The sequence below is a fragment of the Anabas testudineus genome, chromosome 12 (genome assembly GCF_900324465.2).
Source record: "Anabas testudineus chromosome 12, fAnaTes1.2, whole genome shotgun sequence".
NCBI classification, from domain to species: Eukaryota; Metazoa; Chordata; class Actinopteri; order Anabantiformes; family Anabantidae; genus Anabas; species Anabas testudineus.
The window spans coordinates 727137-753132 of record NC_046621.1 but is presented as its reverse complement, the minus strand read 5'-3'; the positions used below and the strand labels follow the sequence as shown (position 1 = coordinate 753132).

Sequence of the window (25996 nt, the reverse complement as noted above, 5' to 3'; positions counted from 1 at the left end):
ACCAAGCTACACAATCCAACCACAACAACAACTAGGGTGAAAAACAATTCAGGACAATATGAAACCATTTCATGGTTTCATATTGTCCTGAGGAGCTCTGAGGACCAGCAGCTTGAATAAGAGTGAAACACAGTTCGTATCCACCAGGACTCTTCCTAGAGTTGAGTCTGTCAGAGCTTTTGCAGAGAACCTGGCAGGAGGAGCCTCTCAGTAACAGTCAGGGTGGTTAAATGAAAGCCAAACAACATTTTAACTACACGAGGACAAAGATTCTGTCGTCAAATGAGACCAAATTAAACAGTTTGGGCAGATCTCCAAGCAGCACGTCTGGCAAACAGCCGGCACTGCTCATCACCTGCTCATACCATCCCTACAGTCAGCGAGCCGCAGGACAGGAAGGCTGATCAGAAGTGAGACAAACATGAATGAAGCCCGATGCAACACAGATAGGCAACATGCTGGACGCTCCCTGAGCCCAGACTTGAACCATCTGAGAGGTCAGACACATCTGGTCCAGTGAGATGGAGTCTGAGACGATCTGCCATGAAGAACGAGATAAAGTGCCCAGATCCAAGTTTAAGAAGCTTTAACTGTAACTGCTGCTGAAGGTGCTTCTCTAAGTACTGAGTTAGGGATAAAGGAGGATTCAGGTTTTGAGTTTTACTACATTTATAACTAATATTCAATATTACATAAAGATATAAAGAGGTCACGTACCAAAACAGTTCTACAATATGTTTTTATATGATAAACTAGTCATGGCATCATTTTAATTAAGTTTTATTTGTGAAGACAAAAAATTTGTTTTTTATCTTTGGATGATTCAGTGTAAAAACAAACTTAATCTGTTTCTGTCCTGATATTTGCTGTTAGTCTGTCGGATTCATTAATCAGTCCAGAGCTTTCTACTCAGCTCAGAACCATATGAGGCTCCTTCATGTTTAAAGAACCAGTAACCAGAACTGGATCCCTGGAATATTCAACACAACGCACGTCATCTCTGCTTTGTTGGATTTGTTTCCACCGTTTCACACCTCTCAACTTGGATTATTTGTACCTGTACTGGCGACAGGTTCTGCAGCACTCTGACTGTTTCGTGTTCAAACCCCCGCAGCTGCATTTTTATTTTCACGACTCGTTTCTGTCTGGATTCAGCAAACTTGAGCTGTGGATGCTTCATCTGGAGTGAACTGCAGGTAATAATGTGGAGGGTTTGTGTTGCTAAGAAACACATGGGTCCTGCACATAAAAGCGAGGAGCTGGCAATGTTTCAATGCCACTCGTGTCCCCGCTGGATTAATCCGCTCAAAGCAACACTTCCCACGCTGGGCTTTGATTGGCAGCCGCTCGGCGACACAGAGACGGCGTCCTTGAGCGTCGAGAGCAGCAGCAGCAGTCAAGAGACACACAAGCACGGTTACTTTTCTGTTTTTTTATTTGAATGGAGTGAAACATCTACATAAATGAGAGGCCTCGCAATACATGTAGTCGACAAAAAAAGTTGAGCTTTTTTCCAAATTCAGCTGTAAAGAAAAAGGATCTGTTTTTTTTCTGCTTTTATTGTTTAACCGTTACTGTACATTCTGTGAGATATGTTCTGAGACCTGAACACGCGTCAGAAATGAGGCCTGCACACTCCACCCACCTCCCAAGAATCAAGAAAAAACAAAACCATTAAAGCAAACCCCCCAAGTCCTCATCACTGCTGAAAACACACCTCTAGTTCCCGTCTCCCTTTATATTCCTGCTCATATGTTTGTCTTCTTAAAGCTTTACTTGGGTCGTATTTTGAGATTTTGTCCATAATTTCTATCAGCACGATAATTAGAATTAAAATTAATTATTTTAATTGTGCAGAAAACATCAGGTGATTTCTGAAAATCCCTCATACGCAACTAAATCAATTCATGTTTTAATCTCCAATTAACTTTTAGTAGTATCTGAAATCTGGGAACACAAATCCTTAAAAAGACAAATAAAGACTTTACTTTAGTAACAATGTGCTGAACTTTGTTTTCTTCTGTTATCAGATTTCTTTGACTGTTACTATGAATTATTTATTATTCTACTTATCAAATTATACATTTTATTTCTTTGTATTTCACTGAACAACATCTGAGAATCGACGGCAGAGATTCTTTACTGGTTTCAACACAGTACACAGTTTTGTCGGCTGACCTTTGCCTTGCAGGTCGTAATGGTCCCTTGAGAGTTTCGCATAAACAGAATGACAATCAAACTTTTACTGTTTCTGAAACTCAGTAAATATTTCAGGCTATAGTGACATATTTATATATTTATTCTTATTTTAAAGAAATAACTGCCTGGGGAGTCGTAAGCACTCACAACATGACGACGTGGAGACGTGATGTATTAAGACTCTTGTTGTCCGAGCACACGTGTGACCATCGTGTGTGTGTTCTGTATCAGTGGCTGCGCTGTGACTCGGTATCGGACAGCAGACCTCGATCACACATTCACACTAGCATCTCGTTATATGTTCATTTATCATGTTGTTGTTATGAGAAGTTTCTCTTAAAAACTGAATTAATCTCAGAATAACAAGAAAATACTGGAACCAACTACTATTTGAATTTTTCTGCTGTGTCATCTTTAAGCAGTTCTTTTTGTGAAGTTCCCAAATCTAAGAGTTTAACTTTGTTGTGTCGTCACTGATGGAAACAACGGCCAAAGCCTCAAAATAAGACCCAAGTGATTTCACAAGAAAATACCAGTTAGTAGCTTCTTCACATCTGAGTCAACTCAGCATGACCATGAATGAAAAGCCAGAGGACCTCGAGTTCGACCTTATAATGAACTTCCACACTCAAAACCCAAGTTGCAACAATAAAGTGAAATAACCCTTTAACTCTTCCCCTCTGTCTTTCTGTTCACCCCTGACTCCCTCCCTCCCTCTCTCACCCCTTCTCACCCCGCTCTGGATAATTAAGCCTAAATCTATGTGCTGTAAAAAAAAAAAAAACCCATCACATTGAAAAGAGGGAACAATTAAAATATACATATATAATATAAATGTCAATACTTGCTCCTCGGAGCTCAGTCACACTATCATTGGCATAAGAAAGGATGGATTTTATGCAATCTGATTTTGTTTCCGTTTATGTGTGTGTGTGGGGGGTGGGGGCACGAACACAGCGTTTGAATGAGCGTCACTTCCTCCCTCAACTAAATCAACAAGTGTTGTTCTGATCATAAAGTGGATTCGCCTGGAGTGGACCGGGCAGTGACTGCCTTCAGGTCAGGTCCACGTACGGCTGAGATTTCATCCTGTTCAGTCTTAAACTATGATACTTAGATGATAAAATAAATTAAGCGCGGTGAGAGTCGCTCGGACTGAACTGCTGCATCTCCTGTTTTTAGAGGAGAACAGAAGGAAGGAGGGAGGGAGGGAGGAAGGAAAGGAGAGAAGAAGAAGAAGAAGAAGAAGAAGAAGAAGGAGAAGAAGGAGAAGAAGGAGAAGAAGAAGAAGGAGAAGAAGGAGAAGAAGGAGAAGAAGGAGAAGAAGAAGGAGAAGAGGGGAGATAAACGGGGAGGTTCTAGGCCTGTGCATTGGTGCCGTTCTTGTCTGGAGGTCCGGTGCTGGCCGGCAGGTTGTTCAGGCAGGGGGTGGCTTCGTGTTGCTTGCTGTCGCGGCGGGGTGGCATCCTCTCGTTGATCAGATCCAGACCTCGAGCCTCCTCGAAGCTCTGGATCTTGTGCTGCGGGTTGAAGCCTTGAATGGCTGCGAGGAAACAGAAGTCGATGAGAGCAGAGCCGCAGACGGGCCGATCACAGACAGCAGGGTCACAAACCCACTCAGAGGGAGTTTCAACACCTGGACCTGACCCGGTATTTCTCAAACTACTAGAACATGAAGAATAGAAGTAAATCTCCGTTTGTGGTTTCAGAGTTAAACTGATTGATGATTGTGGAGGGTTTAGTTTGTGCTGCCACCAACAACACATAAAACGTGACAATAATCACTATAATAACTATATCATAAATGATTTACCATTAAATAAAATGTTATAATGAATTTACGTACATGAGTTGAATACAAAGTGTATTTAATAACTAACAAATCAACAGTTTAATGTCTGACCCTGCTGCAGCCATCTATCACTGATACATCGCGTATAAAGAATACTACAAGGACAGTAAACTTACTTCAAAACAGGACGAGGACAGCATGGAGACAGAGAAACAGACTTTCAATAAAGGGTCATTTCACTGATTTAACTTGTAGGTAAAAAAGAGACACTCATTTCTGTGATGTTGTCAGAAGTATCAGGTTAAGATGCTGATCATAGATTCATAGACACATGTTGTGTTTGTATGTCATACACCTCACTGTTTATGTTAAATATGGAAGGTTAATGTTTTTACTAATCACTATTTTATTCATTTCTATGCAGATGATACAGCTTTTTACATCAAGACTCATCTTCTCATCTCATCACAGACTTGTTTTAAATCAAGTCCACTTTACTGAGTTAATCAATTGAGTCATTCCTCTTTTTTAAAGAATTCAACACAGTCTGTTCTCTCAACCACAACTTTAAAATGATGTACTGTCAAAGTTACTCAAGTACGTAAGTAGTACTTGTGGTTAGTGCATTTCAATTTTCATGTCACTTTCTACTTCTACTGAACTACATTGGTTTAACAGACACAGTGGGAGGATTTATAAAATCTTACAATTTTAAACTTTGTGAATCGTGTTCACTCTTTAAATCTAAGGGCGACTATCTGAGCTACACTGCTGTTACGAACAAATCTCCTCATATGAATAAAAACAGATCTTGTGCTCTAGTGAATTGTTTTCTCTGTTAGAACACGAGGGAGGAGGCTGAAAGTGACAAAATGTCCTTTAACCACGATTTTTTAAACAGACAACATCATTGAAACAGGTGAACAACACAGAGCAGAGAGAGACAGAGACAGATGAGATGGTTGCGTACCTCGTGCCTCTTCTGCCTCTACGGTGGCTGTGTAAGCGTGAGTAGAAGTGCCATGCCCAAAACCAATGGAGAGAAAGTGGGAACGTTATATATCAATGCATTCAGTCAGTCACGTTATCACTGCAATCAGTCAGCCCTGTTAACATGTAGTCAGTCAATCATCAGACAACCCCCACCCCCCAATCCACAATGTAGTGACCACAGAGGTTAGAGCTCAGTACATGATTAAAGTCATCATCAGGGTTTGTTAGAGGAATAAAAAGTGTTTACACCATGCTGCCATAAAAAGAAAACGCCGAATCACAGAGATCGATCTTTCAGTTCGGAGTGAGATGATCAGATATCAAACTGGGCCAGAGATGAAACGATTAGAGGATTGACTCATCAGTGGAGCAGAGAGGTAATCAGCATCAAATATGAATCGAATCAATTCAATTTTAGTTTTTTATTTTGTAAAACTGTCAGTCAGAAAGTGAGGGAAGCTGCTAGCCTGGTGCCGTCTAGAAAAACACAATGCAAAAGTAATGGACTTCCTTTTTCTACCTTCAAACACATGAGAAGTGTACATTAAAGTATTATTGATATCAGTATGATTATTAGTAGATGAACAAACACTTGGTATTTAAGTAATCTTTCTGTTTTACAGTTTGTCTGAACCACCTTCACTCTCTGTCTTTGTCTTTATAGGGCAGCAAGGTAGAGATGCTTCAACAGAATGGTCCTTCAGAGGAGGAGACGACACCACTTCACCGCTTCATTTCACTGTGTGTGTGTGTTGAAATGTTTCTGAGGTGGAGTTTGGGGCCATTTCTGAGTGGTTAGTGTCTCAGTGTGAGTGCAGGCACAGGGAGTTAGTGTTAGCTGGACTCTGTGTTAGACTTTGGTGGGATGCTGGGCTGTGATGCTGTTCACACTTACCGCTTTGCAGGGTTCGCCGACCTCCGGACAAAACTCCCAGAGGCAGCGTTCCGGTCGGGGTCAGCCCCTTGAGCTGTAACACGCTCTCGTTCTCCTCTCTGCCAACACACAGACACACAAATATTAACCCTTCAAACATCAACAGTGATTCAAACAGGACCTTTAATCTTTATTACAATATGACCTGACAAACACGTCTAGCTTCCATTAGCACCGTCTCGAGACTTCTTCATATATTCTAGGACAAATCAAGAAGCTACAGCACAAGTTATTAGAAGCTGAGTATTGAAGTAAACAATCTACCAAAGTACATGACAGCGCATTAATTAACTCACTTCTTCCTGAAGCCATTGACGTTGGGAACAACTACAACAAACTACAAAATGCATTTGGAATTCAGATTTCTGCTGTTTTTCTATGTAACAGGCGTCTGTGAGCTGTTGAGCCTTGTTACTAATCTATCATTTGGATTACTGGATTATTTTTATGTGCAGTTCAGTTGTCTGTGTGAGCTTTGGTTGTAGATTTGCCATCACATCTCAAGTTTCAGAAAATGAGTTGATGAGTCACAACCTGACTCACACACGTAATAATCATGATAAGTCACTAACTAAACTACAAGTTTCAGTTGGTTATTCATACTACTAGTCGGTCTGATGACAGATCTAATAGCATTTTAGCTTTTGACTTTTAACCAACTTTACACCTAAACAGAATTTGTTTGCTTTTCTGACTGACGTTAACTTTATTATTATTTAGTTATTTTAGATGAAAGTCAATGTTAGCCAATAGTTTTAGATGAATATCTGCAGCAGATTCTGAAAAACGAGTTAATGTCAACTGAAAACATTTTGTCTCAGGCTGATGAATAGCTACTGTAAATATGTTTGTGTCTGTGGTTTCTATCTGTTAGCTGCATGAGGGTTTTGAGCTGCGTGGGCGATCTTTGGTATTTATGATATTCCGAAAATGTCTTTTTTATATTTGTAACACATTCAAACTTTTGCACTAGTGTAACTGAACTGTACTAATCGTGCTTTGTAGTGAGGCTGGTACACACCTTGCAGTGTAAAAAAATAAAATAAATCACACAGATAATAAAAGCAAAACTAATCATCAGTGTGATAGTGATAGTTAATTCACTAATAATAGATAGAAGTGGAAGAAGCGCTTTGGACACGTGTGTGATGCTTTTCTAGGCCTTAAAATAACTGACATTTTCAGAAAAAGAATATTCATCTTTAAAGGACAAATTATTCTGACACACTTGCTCAAGAATAAAGAGGACACTTGCAAATCAAGGAAAAAGTCATTAGCCTTCCAGTAAAGTGGAGCAGGACTGGAACACGGATACAGCTGACGTGTAACAGTCCACACACGGTTTCAGTCCAATAACCTTATTTATTTAAATTTATCTTTAAATGAAGACGGTCCTCCTGAATGCAGTATCTCTCATTGCCAGAGAAGCAGCATCACTTTAAAAAGTCAAACCAAATCATTTAGATTTAAACCTCATTACTGTTCATGTTCCACACAGAAAGTGCAGTAAGGGCTCAACCTTCAAAAGATTTTTCTTTATCTGAATTTCAACCAATCAGAAAAATAAACACACACCTGAGCACAGAGAAGACACGCGCCATCTTTCCAATGGCCCGGATCTTATTTCTGATCACCTCCTTTCTGACAGCTGGAGCGCCACCTGAACAAGAACATGAGAGGACGTCAGTCAGTGGAGGGAAAATGTAGGAACAGTGAGAAATACATATGATAATTAAAGCTGATGCTCTGAGAAATAATAGTGTTCTGTCTTTAGTCTGCTCTTAATTTACATCCCACAAATATAGAGACCTGAGGAAGACGTAAAGTGTTTGTGCTCTCGAAAGGGAAACTTATGTATAGTAAATTAATGACATGCATGTAAATTTGCACAAGGCCTTTATTAAATGTGGGCTAAGACATATCTTCATTGCCAGTGTCCAACATGTGCTGGTCTATCTTTGAATGTGTTAACCATCCTTTTATAAAGGCCTTTTATTGCTTCCTCTAAGGGCACCAGAGGTTGTGAGAAATACCAGAAGTACTCCTGCTTTGAATTCTTTTTGTTAGTGAGCGGTTATTTGTACATACAGGTTAGTACTTGATGCCTTTGAATGAATACCATGTACTGGATAAATGTGTTGGGTCTTCATTTGTCAATTTGCCATTTTCCTGTACAGACAGTTTTGACAATGTTCTGTTAGATAGAAGAGACATTTAACATGAGCAGATCTTTTGTAAAGGCCCTCCACTCTGTTTGTCTTAGTTTTATGTGAGACAACATTTCACTGTTTATGTGACAGCTGCAGCTTCTAATTTATCACTGAATCACTGCGAGTTATCAGCAGACAGCTACTAACACAGCTTCACTTTGGGCAAACTTCAGTATTTAACTTTAAAGACACAGAGTCCATCCCACATGCTGTCACTTGTGATTGGACAATGACCTGTTAACTGGCATAAATCAAACATCAGTTCACAGACTCCATATTGTTGTAACACAGCACAAAAGAGCCCAATGACTCCTCTAGAAGCTCATACACCGGCAGACAGCTGGATGTAGAATTTGCTCATTACCCGACCCCTGATTACATCTCTGAATTATTTCCCTCGTATCGACCTGCTGCAGTCTGAGGTCTCAGAGAGGGACCTAGTGGCTAATGCAAGGGAAGCGTTTATCTGTCACTGAAGCTATAGAATAATCTGCCCAAGAATCATCTTGTAACTGAGCTTTTGTTGTCTGATCGAATTCAGTGTGTTCATGTTGATCTGTGAGTATTTCTCAGTTCTTTGTCTGTCAGCCTTGTTAAACACTTTGTAATTGTTGATTGTGGTAAGTACAATATAAATAAACTTTATTATTAACTTTGAAACAACACTGAGGTCATTCTGTTGGAGAAAGCAGTGTGTGTGGCTTCAGACCTCACTGCTGCAAACACACAGTATGTGAGTGTAATGTTTGCTCTGGGAACAAAACATTATGACCTAGCAGCAGATTGTAGAGACTCAGCTCTGGCACACGGCCACTCTCTGTGGATAAACACTGCAATGTGTTGGCGTCAGCTCCCAGCAGCTACTGTAGGAGAGTGAGCTTTACCACCACACCAACACACAAGTCGCTTCATCAGCCAACACCACACTTCAGCTTCCTCCAGGGTTTCAGTTCCTCTTCCGGCTGTGATCGGTTTGATTAATTATATTGCGTGTTAAAGACTTGCTGTAGGTCAACCCTCAATGTGCACACTCTTTGAATATGACTGTTCACTGCCTGTAATGGAGCCACGCCTCCAAAACGTGGCTAAAAACGATTCCAAACATCAGTGATTCACACTGTTGTGATAACCAACATGTTCCCTCATCACACTGCCGTTTACTTTGACTTAGTCCCACATTCACCACCCTGCTGCCACAAACGCTCAGTAGGGACCAAATGTGGACTAATCCACTGCTAAAATAGTCCCCAAGACATGCATCCTTTCCTCTTGTTTGATAAAACTACAGTGAGCAGCTGTTATCTTCTGGTGCAGCTCTGCTCTAATCTGAGGACTTTTAAGTCCTGGCCAATTGTTCTGCTTCTCTTTCAAACCTGGCTGAGGCATCTTCCCCTTTCTCTTTGTTATCTGTGTTTCTACGATTGTCTCCTTGTATTGTGTGCTTTATTTCTCCAGGTCTAGCTACAATATACAACTTTTGGAAACAAACTAGCTGTAGCATGAGTATCAAAATTGATAAGCAAATCCCTGGGCAGGAGGCTTTACACATCACCACATTAAGATAAGTTAAACACGTCAGAAAATTCAACAGTGCATCTTTAATGCTGAATTTGCAGCTTCAACCTGGAGACTGATGTTCTGCAACTAAAAGCAACCTGTTTAACAAAGTCGACATGTTCTCAGGTAGGATTTACAGGTTAAGACTGAAGTCTTCAGGAGGAGCCAATGGGCTTATACATCATTTTAGAAGAGAGCATCAACAGACACAGGAGTCAGGGGAGGGAGCTTTATATTTGATTGACTGGACCGTATAGTAACCCAGCAGTTTTTAGGAAACTGACTTGACTGTAGCGCAAAGTGACGTTACGCTTGTTTTTTGTTCACATGTGGCTGTTTCACTTAAATCTCGTTCTCACCCAGGTCAAGTTGTCTGGAAGTTCAGTCATGGCAACTGGACTTCCTTTTTGTTAGGTCATTAAGTGACTCTTGTAAATACTGTATAGCTGCCTGCTATATACACATAGTGAGAAGGAATGTGAGAATAAAGTTATCTGCTGTTGTCCAACAACAAGAAGAGCTTTCACATCTTACACCCTACAACCACACGACCATAACATCACACAAAACATCAAGGTGACAAACTGTTTCATGCCCCTGCAGGTTTTTTCTCTAAAATCAGGCAGTTCGACGAGTGGAAACATCTGTACGGCCTTGATTTAATGACGAGTACAGAGGCGCGACATGTTCTTACCCTCACATGTGTCGTCTCCTTCTGACATCAGCTCGTCATCGGAGCAGATGTTCAACACGTTCACCAGCATCTCTGTCACTGTGTGAAAACACAAGCACAGGCCAGAGTCACATACAGCTCATGTGCAGGTTTAACCTCCAACAGGCAAATGGTCGTTACAAAAACTAAACACTTCACAGCACAGACAAACAGCAGCATTTTCTTAAATTGGTAGTATTGTAACAAATGAGCTAAATCCATTTACATATTGAAATCTTGACCCATGGAACTACAACTGAATTATTTTTATTCTCAATTAATAAGCTGATCATTATCTTTCATGGTATATTTGCTAGGTACAAGCTGGATTCTTCAAATGCCATCAAATCTTCAAACCAGCAGAAGGGAGGCATTTGTGCTAAATTATGAGTAAACTAATTAAAGATTAATCCTCCAGTTTAAGACTTATTTCCACTGTGGTCCTTGAAGTTTTCAATAAACCACAATTTAACTTGCAGCCCATTATTTACAGAACCAACTTCCCATGTTAGTGTTAGAAAGCGGCCTTTGAGATACTCGGGGGCTCTGTTGTTACAGATATTATGACCCAACTGAGTCAGACGGACGGCTCTATCTAGAGATAACAATCCAGGCTGTTGGAAAACTGTCACTGCAGCTCTGTGAGGCACAGCGACTCCCTGTCCTGTCCTGTGGACAAAATGATCTCCTAGTTAAGTCAGTTTGCCTCTAAAGCTTGATGAACTATCTTCTAGCCCTGCACTCTCAGTCTTTACCTCAGCTCGAACTCAAACTTTGAAAAATGGTCAGTGCTCGAATGTAAATGCAGCAAATGATTCAAACCCTGTAACGTACAGTTGGGGTCAAAACAACAGGCCTGAAGCTAGACTGTAAACACACAGTAAACCTAATTATGTAACACAATTATACAAAGAGCCAAGAACTCGTAATGACGTCCCTCCTGCACTGTAGCTATGTCATATGATACATAACGTCTGTGTCACTAGGCAGATCTAGACCTCATCCGATTTAAAGGTGCTGTGTGAAAGATTTAGAAATGTAGATTCATCTCTATGTTTTTATTAAAGTGTAATCACCTGAATATTAACTGTTCACTTTGGATCCCTCACTGTTATATAAACAACAATAATAAAACCACTTCCACGTTAAAGCACCACATATACACACAGCAGGCAGGTCTCTCACCTTTCTCTCCAACAAAGGGAAGAGACCAGGTGAAGACGTCCATAAAGTTGGGCAGCCAGTAGGGGTGAGGGGAACAGTTAAACTGCCGGATGTTCATCACATTATTCTCATATTTCAGCACCGCCGCTGTCGACAAAACACACACACACTCACGTTAACAGTTCTACTTCATGATGCTCCACTTTTTGTCTCCTGTTGCCAAGGCTCCAGGTTTCCAGCATGTTGCCATGGTTTCTGTCCTTCATCTCTTACCTTTGTTATTGTACACGTCCAGGTAGTTAGGAGCTGAGAAGATTGTAATTAAAGAAGGGAAGCCTGTCGTCTGACTTTTCCTGTACATTCGATAACTGAAACACAGAAAAATACATAATTAGAAAAGGATGAAAGTTGGATAAGAACATTAAGGCAGCAGAGACTAAGAGTATTGGACGTTATCCAACACTGTGGCTCAAGTCACCTTAAAATAAACAAATGTCCTCAAATGGCCGCTTGTCATAAGTTCAGAGTTTTGTCCCCATTCATGAAATCATCATATTCAGTTCTTTTATCATTGTCACTGTGAAAAACAGGCTATACCATTGACTGCCACATTATGAATTTTCCTTTTTTATCTTATTTTATTCGTAGAGATGCGCACATCAAACTGATACAGGCTCTTTCATTCACTCTTTCTTTCAGCCCAGCTAGTACGGACAGCTAAGTTAATGTTGGTTATTCTGCTTTAGGTTGTTAATGAATACCTTTGGTCAGGTTTGCTGAAGAAATGATCACAAACTGTGACAACGTACGCACAGTTTCAACATTTCTGAGATACAGCACATCTGAGTGTGGGTGGGCAATTACAGAGGCAAGAAAAAGTGTGTCTTTAGCTGGGTTTCTACATTAACTGCTCATACAATGTCATCTGATCGTCCTCTAAGTCACAAGTACAGACAAAAACAAAGTGCTTAAGATAATAACATAGCAACTATTATAATCTTCATTGAACACACCCATTAAACATTCAAGGGCTGTTGGAAAAGTGGCCAAACCTCTTTTGACAGCAATAACCACAAACAGGTCATTCCAAGGGGTTCACATACTTTTACTTGCGTAAAACTTTGCGTTTTCCTGTTTGCAAAGCTCAAAATAGAAAATAAGATTATAATAGGAGACGATCATCCCATCATTTAGCAGGTAATATAAAAATCTAGGTGGATGTTTGACTCACCCTGCATCCTGGGCTTCATGTGCTCGGATTACAGACAACAGGTTATTGTTCATCAGGAAGTCACATACTGCTGGGTAACTGAAAAACAGAAAAGATGTGACAGAGCAGGAGAAGATGCCAGTTTGGCAAACAAACAGTGGATTTCAGTGGACGGTCGTTTCATAATGTGGAGCCATGATGTCTCCTCCTACAGCTCGCCTGTCTCTCCATCACCTCAGCTGCTGCGACAGTTAAGAAAACTGCTTAAAGTCGAGTCAAAGAGATGCTCAAAGTGCTAAAATTAGAGATTAATTAAGGTCAAAGCTTTTTTCTTCAGGAGACATTTATATCTGATCCTCACAGAAGCTGCTGATACACTTCATTAAATTATAACCAAAAGCAGGAAACACTGCCTGCATTTTTGCAGTGGGAATAAAAGGACTATTTTTTCCATTAGCGCCTCTGAGATTGTTTTTGTCATCCTATGATATCAGACCATCAGGCTTAACAAGTGGCATGAATTGAAATATACTGTAAGTATAACAGCAGTTTGACACCGTTTACTGTTGTATCATTAACAGTATGAAAGATATTGGTACAAACTGTGTGGAGGATAAAATGTGTGTGCATCGTAAATACAATTCTGGAAGTTTCTGAATTTACACACAGTTTGAAGAAAATGTCTTATTGGTTAAAAATGGTTTTAGTGCGTAAAATAAAAGAAATGACTGTATTTCAGAGATTATGAATAATTAACCCAGAGTTAATGGAAGAGTTAGGGGTGCTGCTAAAAATCACATTACTCCTTATGACGTGAGGAAAATAAGATATTTGGAAGCTCAGGGTTTTTAAAAGCAGTAACAAAAACCACTGCTACAGACTGACCTTACAAGATAAAACATCAAAACAGGTAAAATTTCAAAGTGAAGGGACAAATAATGTCAATTACAAAGAGGGCAGGATTAAAAAAATCATTCAGTCAGTGTATGTTAGCGTTAAAGCAACGTCCCGACTGTGTTCGACTATGTCAGAACAATTATGCACTGAGGGAACAAGGCTGTGGTTTGGAGCCGAATGCCAGAAGCTACAGAACCTGGATGGACTTCAAGCTTTTCACTCAGCAATGCACTCGGTGGACTTTTAGAAACCTGTCCAAATAACACTCATCATGACAGGAGGCCATAATCACTAACAGATCTATTAGCGACATTAGAGGAAATCGGTGTAATTCTTAAATCGTTAAAATGATGAGTTATAAAAACAAACTAACACAGGATAAAAGAGGCTTCTGAGCAGCAGCAGTTTTCACCTCACTGTGACCTCCATGTGGTGTCAACACTGCAAATTCAGTACAAATATTAAGACAGAGCAGATAATGCTAATATTTATTTTCAGTATCTGTCTGACAGCGGCTTTAACCAGCGGTCACTTATCCAGAGATAAGCCATTGTTTAGAAAAGCTTTAATCAGCTCAGATTAACAGACCCAGCTGCTTTCTGTCTTTTTTAATGCACGAGCATTTGCAGCAGCACTCAGAGTCCTGATAGCATCCTACCTGTAGAAATACGAGCAGCCCCTGACGCTGTTGTGGCAGAAGTGTTCCTGGGTCTTTTCTGAGCCGTAGTCCTCCCCCGGGTCCGACCACAGCAGGTCACACATCGGCCCGAACGCAGGAGGCTCCTTAAACCTGTCCAGCTGTAAACACAAAGAGGGTTTAGACAGAGCCCACTGAGGGTTTGTTAGACTCCAACTGAGTCTCATCTTCAATATTACAAACTGTATAAAACAAAGAGACATCACAGCAGCAGCAATAAGTTGATGCTAAAATCGGACATACTACTTATTTAGACTTATTTCTATAAGGTCTGGGTTTATTGTTAGTGAAGATATAGATAATTTGAACGATAAATTGATTTAATCCGACTCCAGGGAACTCAAATAACAGCCATACTCAGCTGAACTTGCTTCACCTTTCGTATGTCGTCCAGGCAGGTGATTTCAGGGCTCAGACCTCCATGCACACAGAGGAACTGCTGGTTGAGGAGAGCAGCCAGAGGCAGGCAGTCAAATGCTTCCATACAGGCATCGTACACTCGCTCCGAGTACTTTATTTTACCTGAAGGACACACACATACACACACACGTCATTTTAAATAGACTTTGCTGAACCACGCCTTCTCGGTATCAAAGCATACAGGGAGATCAGACGTTTGTCTATGGCGGGGACTTTCAAAGAGCAACTCAAACAAACCAAAAGAGACTTACACTCCTGTTTGAAGGTGAAGTACTCTGTGAGATGCCGGCACTCGTGGTTGCCTCTAAGGAGGAAGAGTGTCTTCGGGTGGTTGATCTTCAAAGCCCACAGGTACAGTACACACTGAGGTGGGGAAACACATTGGAGGAGAAAGTTACTCATACAGTCAAATCTGATTTAAACAATAATTCAATAAACCGTGCCAGAGCCATCAGGAATAGACTCTTCAATCAATATGATCACGGAGCAGTAAATGCTCACTTGAAAGCTCCAGAGGGAACACTTCATTCAAACACTTTCTATGGACTGATGTTAGCAGGAGACTTGCTCAGATCACTTTTATTGTCTTTCCATTCTCTTATTGAATTGTCATGTGCAGGAGTTGGCAACCCATTAACATTAAGATTTTCCAGGAATCAGGTCTGATGGAGATAATTCACCCATAGAAATGTGTTTGTTATCAGGAAAAAGAACCAGTGATGGACTGGAACTCAGTGAGTGGATCTGACAGATGTAATCCTTAACGTCCAAACAAACCCACTCTGTTCTGCTGCCAGTCATTCACTCAGTGTTTTTGTGCTGCATCACACCACCTGTTTAATTTCATTTCTTTTTATGTGTGTTTCTGAAGGAGTCGATAATGAGCCAGAACTGACCAGCTGTTCATCCAAACTAAACAGGCCTGATCGCAGAGGAAAGACAAGCATAACAAGCAAATGGATTCACTGTATAGCATGAAGTACATGACGGGAGTACTGCGATGTAGGCCGACACACAGTACGTAGATTTCCGTGGATAAGGCATGAGTCACTCATTGCATTTTTGCTGCCTGGACTAGGAAAATTGATGTAAACAATCAATGTAAACTGGTTTAATCACCTATGGAAGTGGAAGAAAGTGCAAAGAAATAATAACAATAATGTCCAACTTGGAAGAAGTACATTACTCTGCGCCTGGGTTTTATCCAGAAATGTGGCTTTGAAGTCTGTAGATTTGTGAGGTTTGCACTCAGTAGTGAAACAGGGCAATATTTTTCAGTATCTCATATGAAAAAGTCTACAATCCTCTGAGAATTAGACAGGAAGCGGTACCTTTAGAGCAGACTGAGCTGGAGTCTGTGAATAATTTGACATAAAGTTAAGAACTAAAACATGACAAGCAAACACAACTAAACAGGTAAAAAAGGTTTTAAACCACTAGTTTAATCTCTAACTAGTAACTGTAGCTGTCACATAACAAATACACTATTAGTAGTATTTAGTAGTATAACCTGTCAGAAAATGAAAATACTACAGTACAATACTGTGTAAAACTGTGATTACTTGAATAAATACACTTGGAACAACAGAGACAGCTGTAACCATGGTAACCTGACAAAGATGGAGAAGCTGTGAACTCAAATTGTTTAAAAGCTGTAAAAATAAAAACACAAGACTAAAACGTTTTCCCTTTTTTTGTTGACTAATACAACAACAAATGAAACGGCCGATTCCGTAATATCTTTGTCCAGGGGCCAAAACTAACAGCTACAGGAACATGCAGTACAAAATAACAGTCTTACAGCAGTCAGGTAGTCTAACTGTGTGTATACAGCGTCTGGTTTTTCTGAAGATAAATGACTTGTAAATTAATCTAGTTCAATGGAACATCTGCGTCTTCATAAAGTATCTGACCCTGATTCTGTCTGCGTCTTTGAAACAGGATAATGCAGCTCACTGTGGCCCAGCCTGAGCTGTGCAGAAAGGGCTCCAGGATACTCACTAAGCCCAACAAGGCAGCATGACAGCAGCCAATAAAAATGTCATGCCATCCATAGCTGCACAAGACACACAAGGCTCCTTCCAGAAAACACACTCAGTCCTTCCCTCGGATTGTTTGGGAGGCTTGTGTGTGCACGTACGCTGGTGTGTCTGAGTGGGTGTGTGTGAGGGTGGGGCGCTGAGTATGGCAGTCAGCAGGGCGAGGAGGCAGACACTGCGCCCTTCATTTGCTATGACTATTTAAAGACGCTCTGCTAAGCTGTGAGGGGACGAGGCCGAGCAACAGGCCTCCGCTCCAAATGTCAGATGAAATAGCAGAAACTCAAACATTGAGCCGCTTACCTCGATGCTAAAGTACCCTCGGTCCACGTAGTCCCCGAGGAACAAGTAGCGGGTGTTGCTGGGGGATCCGCCCACCTCGAAAAGCTTCATCAGGTCAAAGAACTGGCCATGGACGTCTCCACACACTGGAGACAAAAGACAAGTTGGGTTACGTGTGCATCTCCAATATTATTCTGTAGACAGGTTCATACTGCATTCGTGGAGCAGAGAATCTACAGTTCTCATTCTGAGCATGATTCTTAAACAAACATTTGTTGGGAACTATTTTCAGTGGCGGATTAATCCACATTTTATTTATTAGAAATATTTATTTATTTAGAAATGTGGGACTGAGTGAAAATAAACTATAGTGTCTATTCATAGTGTACAACAGTGTGACTCATCAGCTTTAATAGTTTGTCAACAATAATGGAGCTCTGTGGCACATAAGAAGAAGCTGCAATAAAACTCTTACTGTCACAAAGACTCTCAGCAGGCTCGAAATGTTTAACAGGAGAAAAAGTTTCAAGAAATGAAAACAAAGAAAACCGATGAAAACAAGGCAACAATAAGTGAGAAAGGAGCGTGCAGAAGACGATAAAAATAGTCAGAGGGCATGGGGGTGGAGGTCTGGATACCTAAGCTAAGCCACATGTCAGGGAGGGCAGCTGCAGAAATACACCGCTGCATCAGAGGCAGGGTGGATCTCTAGAACTGGCCGAGTTTCCAGAAAACGCTGCTGCACACAGACCGTCTTTGTGTCACTTTACTTGACTCCAAATGGTCTCAGTTTGAGGGGAAATCCATCTGATACTATGACAAGGAGTGTTTACCTGTGATGGGGGCTTCCACTTCCAGCATGCATTTCTCCTGGCGGAGGATGCTGGCTCCCTCGTTGATGATTCGTAGAGCTGCCTCCTCCTCCAGCCGGCCCTCCTTCACCAGGTGGGCCTTCAGCAGGTCCACGCTGGGCATCCCATTGTCATAGAGGTCGTTGACCGATAGGCGTGTACCGGGAGGATATGGCACCGCTACAAACAGGAGACAGACGGGAAAGGGACAGACTGGTGAAATATGCAGCAACTGAAGACAGACAACTTGGTCCAGTGTCTACTAAGTGCTTTTGTGGCAACGTTTTCTGAATGAGACCAAAAACACAGAGTGACAAACACGAAGCACAGTCCCCTCCGACAGCAGAGACACAAAGAACTGACCCTAGTTTAGTGTGTTTTTCTTTTACACAGAAGGCAAACGACGGACCAGAGCTGCAACAAACCACCATTTTCATTTTTAATTCACCTGTTTGTTCCTTTCCTTACATTCAAATGTCCAACAGCACAACATTAAACCATATTTAGCTTAAGATTTAATTTAAGACTTATTGACTTCATCACCAACTGATTCAGTCCAGGATATTTTAATTTAATCAATGTAGTCGACACGGTGTGACAGCTAATTAGGCGTGAACTAATAATAATTTTTAATTATTTAATAATCTCCTAATTATTTTTTGGATAAATCACTTTACCACAAAATGTCGTCCAAAATAATTACCCATAGATAGTTTAATTCAAAAATGGTCCAAACAGCAACAGCTTTAACTTGAGAGAGTCCACCTTAGGGAGAACCTGCATTTCTGTAGACCTGGCTTCAACACAACCACAACTAAATTATTACAATTGCGTGTGTGTTTCAATGTGAATACAGCTGACTACAGTTCTGACAGTTCTCCATTATCAAACCGGACCTACACCTGACGGTGAGCAGTATTCAGTGGAATTTCACAGAGATTCCTGCAACCAGCTCAGTAACAGAAAGTCCTCCAAAGACCATAACGGCATGTCGAGGCTCGACCTGAAGACAATGGATCACAGTTTGGCAGCACACCAGCCCCTGGAGGAAATACCAAACCGCTTAATTTCTGGAAAACACCTTTATTTCACATAGAGACACTGAACTGAAAGAGAAGGTTGTTCTAGAGCTGAACAAGTCTCGAGGTTACGGACTGTAACTAACAAGCAGCAGTAGGTAAAAGTTGGTTTCACTGTTTATATTTACTAGGCTGCAGCTGATTACTGTAGCTGTACGCTTATGATTATCCAACAATAGCTTAGTCACAGAAGCTATGTTGACACTTTATTTTCTGTATCAATGATTTAGCTGATGACTAATGAAGCCATGATGAAGGTTTCTGGTCCTGATAACCATCAATGTAATGCTCACCATCGCGTGGCACGCTGCACTGTAGAGCAGCGCTGCAACGCTGGCACTGAGCAGGACTAATAGGTAGAGCTCAGGAAAACGTTTTTTTATTAGTGTACAACATGGGCAGCGACTCATTTGAGGTTAAAATCTCTTCTAGAGTCGAGGACAGAAGCAGTGTTTACAACAGAGGTTAGAATAAACACAGACTGTGAGCTACTATTAAAAATATCAGTCTGCATTGTTTTACCCTTTACAGATGTACAGGTACCTTAGTTTAGTACAGTCAATGCCTGTTTAATACTGTACTATATTGGTCAGAAACTGCATTATTACACGCTTTCCTCAAATGGAGCTTGTGCTATGTATGTCTGTATTTATGAAAATCTAATGTATGATGTTGACAGGGCGGTGTTGTGTCAAGAAATAACGCAAGCTGGTAAATGAGGAACTTTGCATAATTATTAAAAAAAACGAACCTTTCTATTTATAATCAACAAAAAGGGACCTATTAACATTCACTTGTGAAAAAATGTTCATTACTGTCAAAAACTTACACATGTGAGATTTATTATCAGGAATTTATGTTTCAAACTGTTCTTCACTTCTATACTGGATCAGTGTCACCACTCACGCCTGGCTGCTCTCTACCTCTACATTCATGTACACAAGTGTTTCAGAAGAGACACACACTCTCACACACACACACACTCTCACACACACACACACTCTCACACACACACACACACTCTCACACACACACACACACTCTCACACACACACACTCTCACACACACACACTCTCACACACACACACTCTCACACACACACACACACACACACTCACACACACACACACACTCTCACACACACTCTGGCCCAGTGGTCTAGTTTAGTTTGCAACTCTGGAACCAAACCAGGTCGCACACATTCAGCCAATCATGTTGTTTCTCCTGAACTGGTTCATCACCAGCTCAGTTTGTCACCAGCAGAAGGAAACCAGACAGATTCTGATCAGACAAGATTATCTACCCAATAAGTTGAAAGCCAGTATCGCGTTTCTGAGGAAACAAAGTGAGAGAGGAAAACAAAACCACAGTTGTGAAAATGAGGCGTGACTGCCCACTGTAGGAAGTGGCATTCAAATCATCAACAGAGATGCACCGTTCCTGTCATTGGCTGAATGGACAGAGTTTTATAACTATCAGCAACTACAGACTCTCAGGTCCACACGTGTCACTGAGGTAACTGTCGATATGATGTCCAAAGAGCTGAGAGCTCCAGTGAACAAGCACCTGAAATACAGAGAACCAAACAGACAGAACAAAACTATGACATGTGGGCAGTTCAACTATTTGGTTCATACTGGTGAGGTCCTGAACACCACGAGGCCCAGGAGACCGCAGGACCCAACTGTGGTGGATGAAGGATGAATTCTTTCCCTGGGGAAGGAAAACCTCTTTTACACCCTCCAGGTAGTTGGCACGTCCCAACTCCTGCACGGTTCATCCAATATTCTTGACAAAACCTGTGAATTCAGGCTGATGGTCCACACTGTGGTGGTATTCAGAACCAAAGGCATGAAAACTGTGTCACTGTTTTGTTGCTTGTCTTACTTGCAGAGAACTTTGTCCCTGTTGGCCACGGTACGCCCTGTGGTCAGAAGGCAGTCAAATATAAGCAAAACACAGAGAGTATCAGACAAGCTGTGTTTCTGCTGCTCTGCACAAACTTCAGGCATCTAAGTGTTTCCCCACTGTCTGCATGGTTAACAAGCAAACAAAATAGAACCATGCACAGGATATTAATATAATCTAGTGCTGTATTTGAGGACACAATGAGGTTAGATGTGAGACTAAAATGGGAAACAGAAAACAGAGCGTGAGACTATTCTGCTCTGCAGTGTTGCAGTGTGAAAAGGATTTTAATAACGATTTCGAAATTTGAGGGTTTAGAAAAATCCAGTAGGGATCCATCTGCAGAACAGAAACCCTTAGATGAATAAGTTGTTATGGATGGCTCATATTCAGAGGGAATAGGGAGATTTAGCGATGGTTCGCACTCTTTGTGTGTTAGCAAACATTTGGTTTACAAAAGGTAAGCACTGGTTTCTCTGAAGGTTCATTAACTCACCTGTTTAAAAGCACTTTCTGTACAATCAGCAAAGAGCATCTGGATGATAAAATATCTACTGAATGATAAGAAACAGCAGCATGGCGACGCACCGTACACCAAGACGGTGGTGTGTTTGAACCTGCCGGCTGGCTGGGCCCTCTCTGCGTGGAGTTTCCATGTTCTCCCTGTACGAGAAATGCGTGGGGTGCCTCCTGACTGCACAGGTTAACGGGGGAATCTAAACTGAGTAGGTGTGAATGTGATTGTGAGTGACTGTCTCTATGTGCGACCCTGTGATAGACTGAGGAGCTGTACAGAGGGTACTGTTGATGAGGAACAGCTGGGAGAGGCTCCAGACACAATCACAACTTTGGAAAACTGGTTAAACATCTTTTATCAAGCAGCAGACAAAATGTTTTTTTCAATCCGGATGGCTGAAAGTCTTTTAAACAGGTGAGATGAGAGAGAGGCAAGAGATAAGACGGAGCCACAGAAAAAAAACATGCTGCGATTGTTGTAACGTGAGTCAAGCAGGTGTAACACTTTAAATGCTGGACTAAGTCTTAAAAAGCTATGATGTGGTAGTGATTCACCTTTAGATCCCAGTGTTTACCAGCGTCGTCCTGAGCCTGACAAGTAGGAGCCCAGAGCAGGGAGTTACTACAGGACCCGTAGATCCCAGGGAAGAGCTCCGTCATATGGCCTATGACAAGGGAATGAGTCTGCTCCATCGTCAGGTCCAGCTCCATCAATCATGAATGAGGACAGAATCATTACACATGCCAGGCAGCGCAAACGGGCAGACTGATTCGATTACCATCAGTAACTAAGCCAAAAGGCCAGAGCGGACTGAGCAGATCTATCGGTACAGACAAGAGGACACAGAAACAGCCCATAGACCAGGTTCAACGGGACACTGAGCTGCTGCAGTGGCTGTCGGCAAGGATGAACTGTAACCACCAAGAGGAGGTCCATGAAACAGAAAATGTTCAGTTTGCAAATGGTGTAAATGAGCTAAATCATAAAAAAAAAATAATAAAACAGTGGCTGAACTGAATTTATAGCTGCTGTTAGTGAATATTATTTTGATGCTGATGTTCTCTCTCTGTGTCTTTGTTGAATGAGGTCTAATTATTCTCAGGCTTTACAAACTGTAGGCAGACGTGAGATAGTGTTCCTGTGCATCACTTTGTGCTGGTTGGGCACGATTTCATTGTGGATAAAACATTTTTTGACAGTTATAGCGTTTTCTGTGTGATATAATGGACAAAAAGGTTGAAAGAAGGCTGAAGAGGTTCCCTAAACAGAGCTACTCCATATTTGACTACTCTAAGAGGGCATGTTTAATGATGGGATGCTTTAATGCAGCTTTACACTCCTAAGCCTTCCTAACCCACTCAGAGACATTTAAAGATGTCACCCTAGACTCTGGAAGACGGTCAGTGACGGTTTCGACTATTTTCTATTATCTGGCATGCAACAGTGCACACCACTTATGGCCAAGTCTGTTAGTGTATCTTTATCTTAGGAATACATTTAATCAATAGTACAAAGAATGATTAACTGTAAACCTGCTGGGACTAAACTTTAAAGTTGACCTAATAAAGTGTTAAAAGGTTTTCCCCCCAACACAGCTGCTGTAAAGACCAACACACACACCTCCTACAGTCACTCACCAACACTGCAGCCCTGCAGACACACCCACAACCACAAGATGAATTATTCTGAGTCATTTCTGAGGAATAAAAGCCAAAATCCTCTGATTTCATCTTCTCCACTGGAATGTGATGCTGTCAACTACTGGCTGAACAAAACTACAATGAATGATGGAAAAACCTCCAAACAGTTAATTAAAGAAACAAAAAGAAGTCGATCAGCAGATGAATCGATGAGATACGAGTGAGTTTCAGCCCCAGAGAAGCGACGTGTTGAGGAAAACCTGCAGTGGGTCTATTTCAGTGTTTCCTGTGCAGAATAAGTTGTTTTCTAAAAGCAGACGTTTCGTCCTTTACACCTCCCACATTCAGACTCCGACACTACAACAACCTCGAAGTGAAGAGTTTTCCCCAGATGTGGTTCAGTTTCCACTGTTCTACCACAGCAGGGACCAGGTCCAGCAGGGACCAGGTCCAGCAGAGACCAGGTCCAGCAGAGACCAGGTCCAGCAGGGACCAGGTCCAGCAGGGACCAGGTCCAGCAGAGACCAGGTCCAGCAGAGACCAGGTCCAGCAGAGACCAGGTCCAGCAGAGACCAGGTCCAGCAGAGACCAGGTCCAATAAAACGTTTCTCACCTTTAAAAGTCGTTTTTCCACAAACAGCTGTTGGAGGGAGCGGGGGGGGGGTCACAACACACCTCCTGCACTCAATCACCAACACTGCAGCGCTGCGTTCACGGTCACATGCACCCCCAGAAATGATTTCACCACCCCTCGATAGCTGGCACCAACACGCACATTCCTCCAGGGGACCGGCTCGTTTCTGTTCCCCGACAGGACGCCGGGGTCTCGGTCAATCTGAACCGCATGTGTCCGTTCCCCGTTTGACATCTGCTTCTCCGGGGACGGCTAAGCTACGAAGCTAAATCATTAGCCGCCGCTGGATTCATTCACTTGCATAACCGTCCCCTCATGACGGGGAGAGGTGGTTTAAGCTCCGTGATCCACCGGGCTCCACAAAAAATTAATCCCGAGTAAATTAACTGTTAACGGGACCGACTTGTCACCGAGCGGCGCGTTAGCAAACTAGCTTTGACAGCTGCCACCGTTAACTTCCTGCACCCGACGACAAAATGTACGAGAACCAACAACTAGTCTTACCTTTAATAGGTCGTTCGGTGGTGGAGAGTTTGTTTTGGTCTTTCGCCGACATCCTCCCTGGTTCCGTGCTGCGGGTCCGAAAATCTGAGAAATACCGAACTAAACTTGATCAATTCTCGACTAGCTAGCTAGCTAGCTGCAGAAAGCTAGCCGCGCCAGCTAGTTGAGCGTGAGCGGCGGCGGCGGCAGCAGCGCTCCAGTCCGCAGACAGGGCAACCGAGCCGAGCCGAGCCGGGCTGGAGCTAAGGCTGACGGGGAAAGGGAGAAGGGAGGGGGCTGTTTAGCCGACAAATTAAAGCTTTTTCTTCTATGCCGAGCGCTGCAGTGATGCCAAGCCGCTGTCAGTGTGAGATGGATCGGTCCAGGAAACGGCCCGGGCACCGCCGATCACTGTCTGCGGGGGCACCGAGCGGGGCGTCAGATCATATCCCAACTTTATCCCGTTATTATCGGACCAGCTGCATTTGTTACAGGCCGCTGGACTTTCGCTTTTCTCTGTCGTGATCCGATGTGTCGTCCAGACCTCTGTCGGATTACAATAATCCGCCGCAAGCGGATTTCCTACAACATGGCTCGACGAGGGGGGTTGTGGGTAATGTAGTGTTAGCGTGACACTGGTGCGGCGCGTTCACGGTCCGCTGAGTTTAGGACAACCCACATCCTCGTGATTCACTTCTGCTACAACAAGTACTCAAAAGTATTTCTTAGTACTTCACTGTACTACAGTTTCAGAATACTCCATTAGCTTCGTGCACAGCATCAGCAGTAAGTGCACAAGTGTTATCTGCTTCGTATAATTAAACTATCGGTAGTAAAACTGCACATTTAGTCATTTGACAGATCCTTCTATCCAAAGAATGAGTTTTACCCTAATGTAGTTAAAGTACCCATTACCCACTTCATATAAGGTATCTGTAATAAAAGTTCACAGTTTTACAAATATTATCAGTGTCAGTAGTAAAAGTACAGATGTATTACCAGCTTCGTGTAAAATATGAGGTCAACTACGAATGTTTCTCAGCTTTACATGAAGTATCAGCTGTAAAGTATTTATTTAATATCTTAAATAAAATTACACAGTTGTTTTATGTGGGAAGTCATCAGGCTTCCGTAGTGCAGTTCTTTTTGTGAGTGTGCCAGACTCCGTTTCCAAATTGTGCAATTTACACTCGCCTTCATTTTGCCCAGCTCTCGGCTAAAGGTGTTAGTTATGTAACATGCAGAAGACAAAGAAAACCAGTTCACTCAGCCCGGCCTGCAGTCTGGCTCCTTCTGACGACCAGACGCCGTTTAAACAGAGAATTCCAACTGCATGCTAAGGCTTCTATATGCCGATATTTAGAGTAGTTCAAACTGAACTGCTTCAGCACCACGACTAGTTGTCTATCTGTCATATTTAATGGCCGCTGTACAAAGAGTTAGTAAATTGTTAGGGTTTTCAGTGGGGTTTGGTTTCCAGTCTGTTATACAGCAGATAAAACCTTTACACACAGGTTCTGTAGATATCAAATATAAATATATATAATAACAATATGACAACAACCTGGCTGAATAAACAGCCTTTGTCATGTTTTAACATGGCACATGAACAGAGTGAGTGTAGCGCCGCCATGTGGACACAAAGCACAGAACGAGCTGCAGCTGAGGGCTGCTCCCTGCTCTGGATGTTGGACCGGACTGTGGCACAGTGACAGGCATCATTGATGCTGTATAAGTATTATTGGAAAAGTAGTATTTGTAGTAGTAGAGGTGGTAT

General features: G+C 42.0%; 1 protein-coding gene across 1 annotated transcript; it reads right to left on the bottom strand.

The window, feature by feature from the left end:
- Positions 1 to 1417: 1417 nt before the first annotated feature.
- On the bottom strand, positions 1418 to 24816 carry ppp3ccb (protein phosphatase 3, catalytic subunit, gamma isozyme, b). Its single transcript, XM_026354027.1, has 15 exons — positions 24241 to 24816; positions 17940 to 18137; positions 17128 to 17252; positions 15037 to 15148; positions 14742 to 14887; positions 14327 to 14466; positions 12793 to 12870; positions 11835 to 11929; positions 11583 to 11708; positions 10380 to 10457; positions 7494 to 7578; positions 5880 to 5977; positions 4962 to 4988; positions 3506 to 3742; positions 1418 to 3457 (listed from the first exon to the last, which is right to left on the bottom strand). The coding sequence occupies exons 1-14, from the start codon at positions 24290 to 24292 to the stop codon at positions 3558 to 3560; spliced, it is 1545 nt and encodes a 514-aa protein (XP_026209812.1). The 5' UTR covers positions 24293 to 24816; the 3' UTR covers positions 1418 to 3457; positions 3506 to 3557.
- Between the last annotated feature and the right edge of the window lie 1180 nt (positions 24817 to 25996).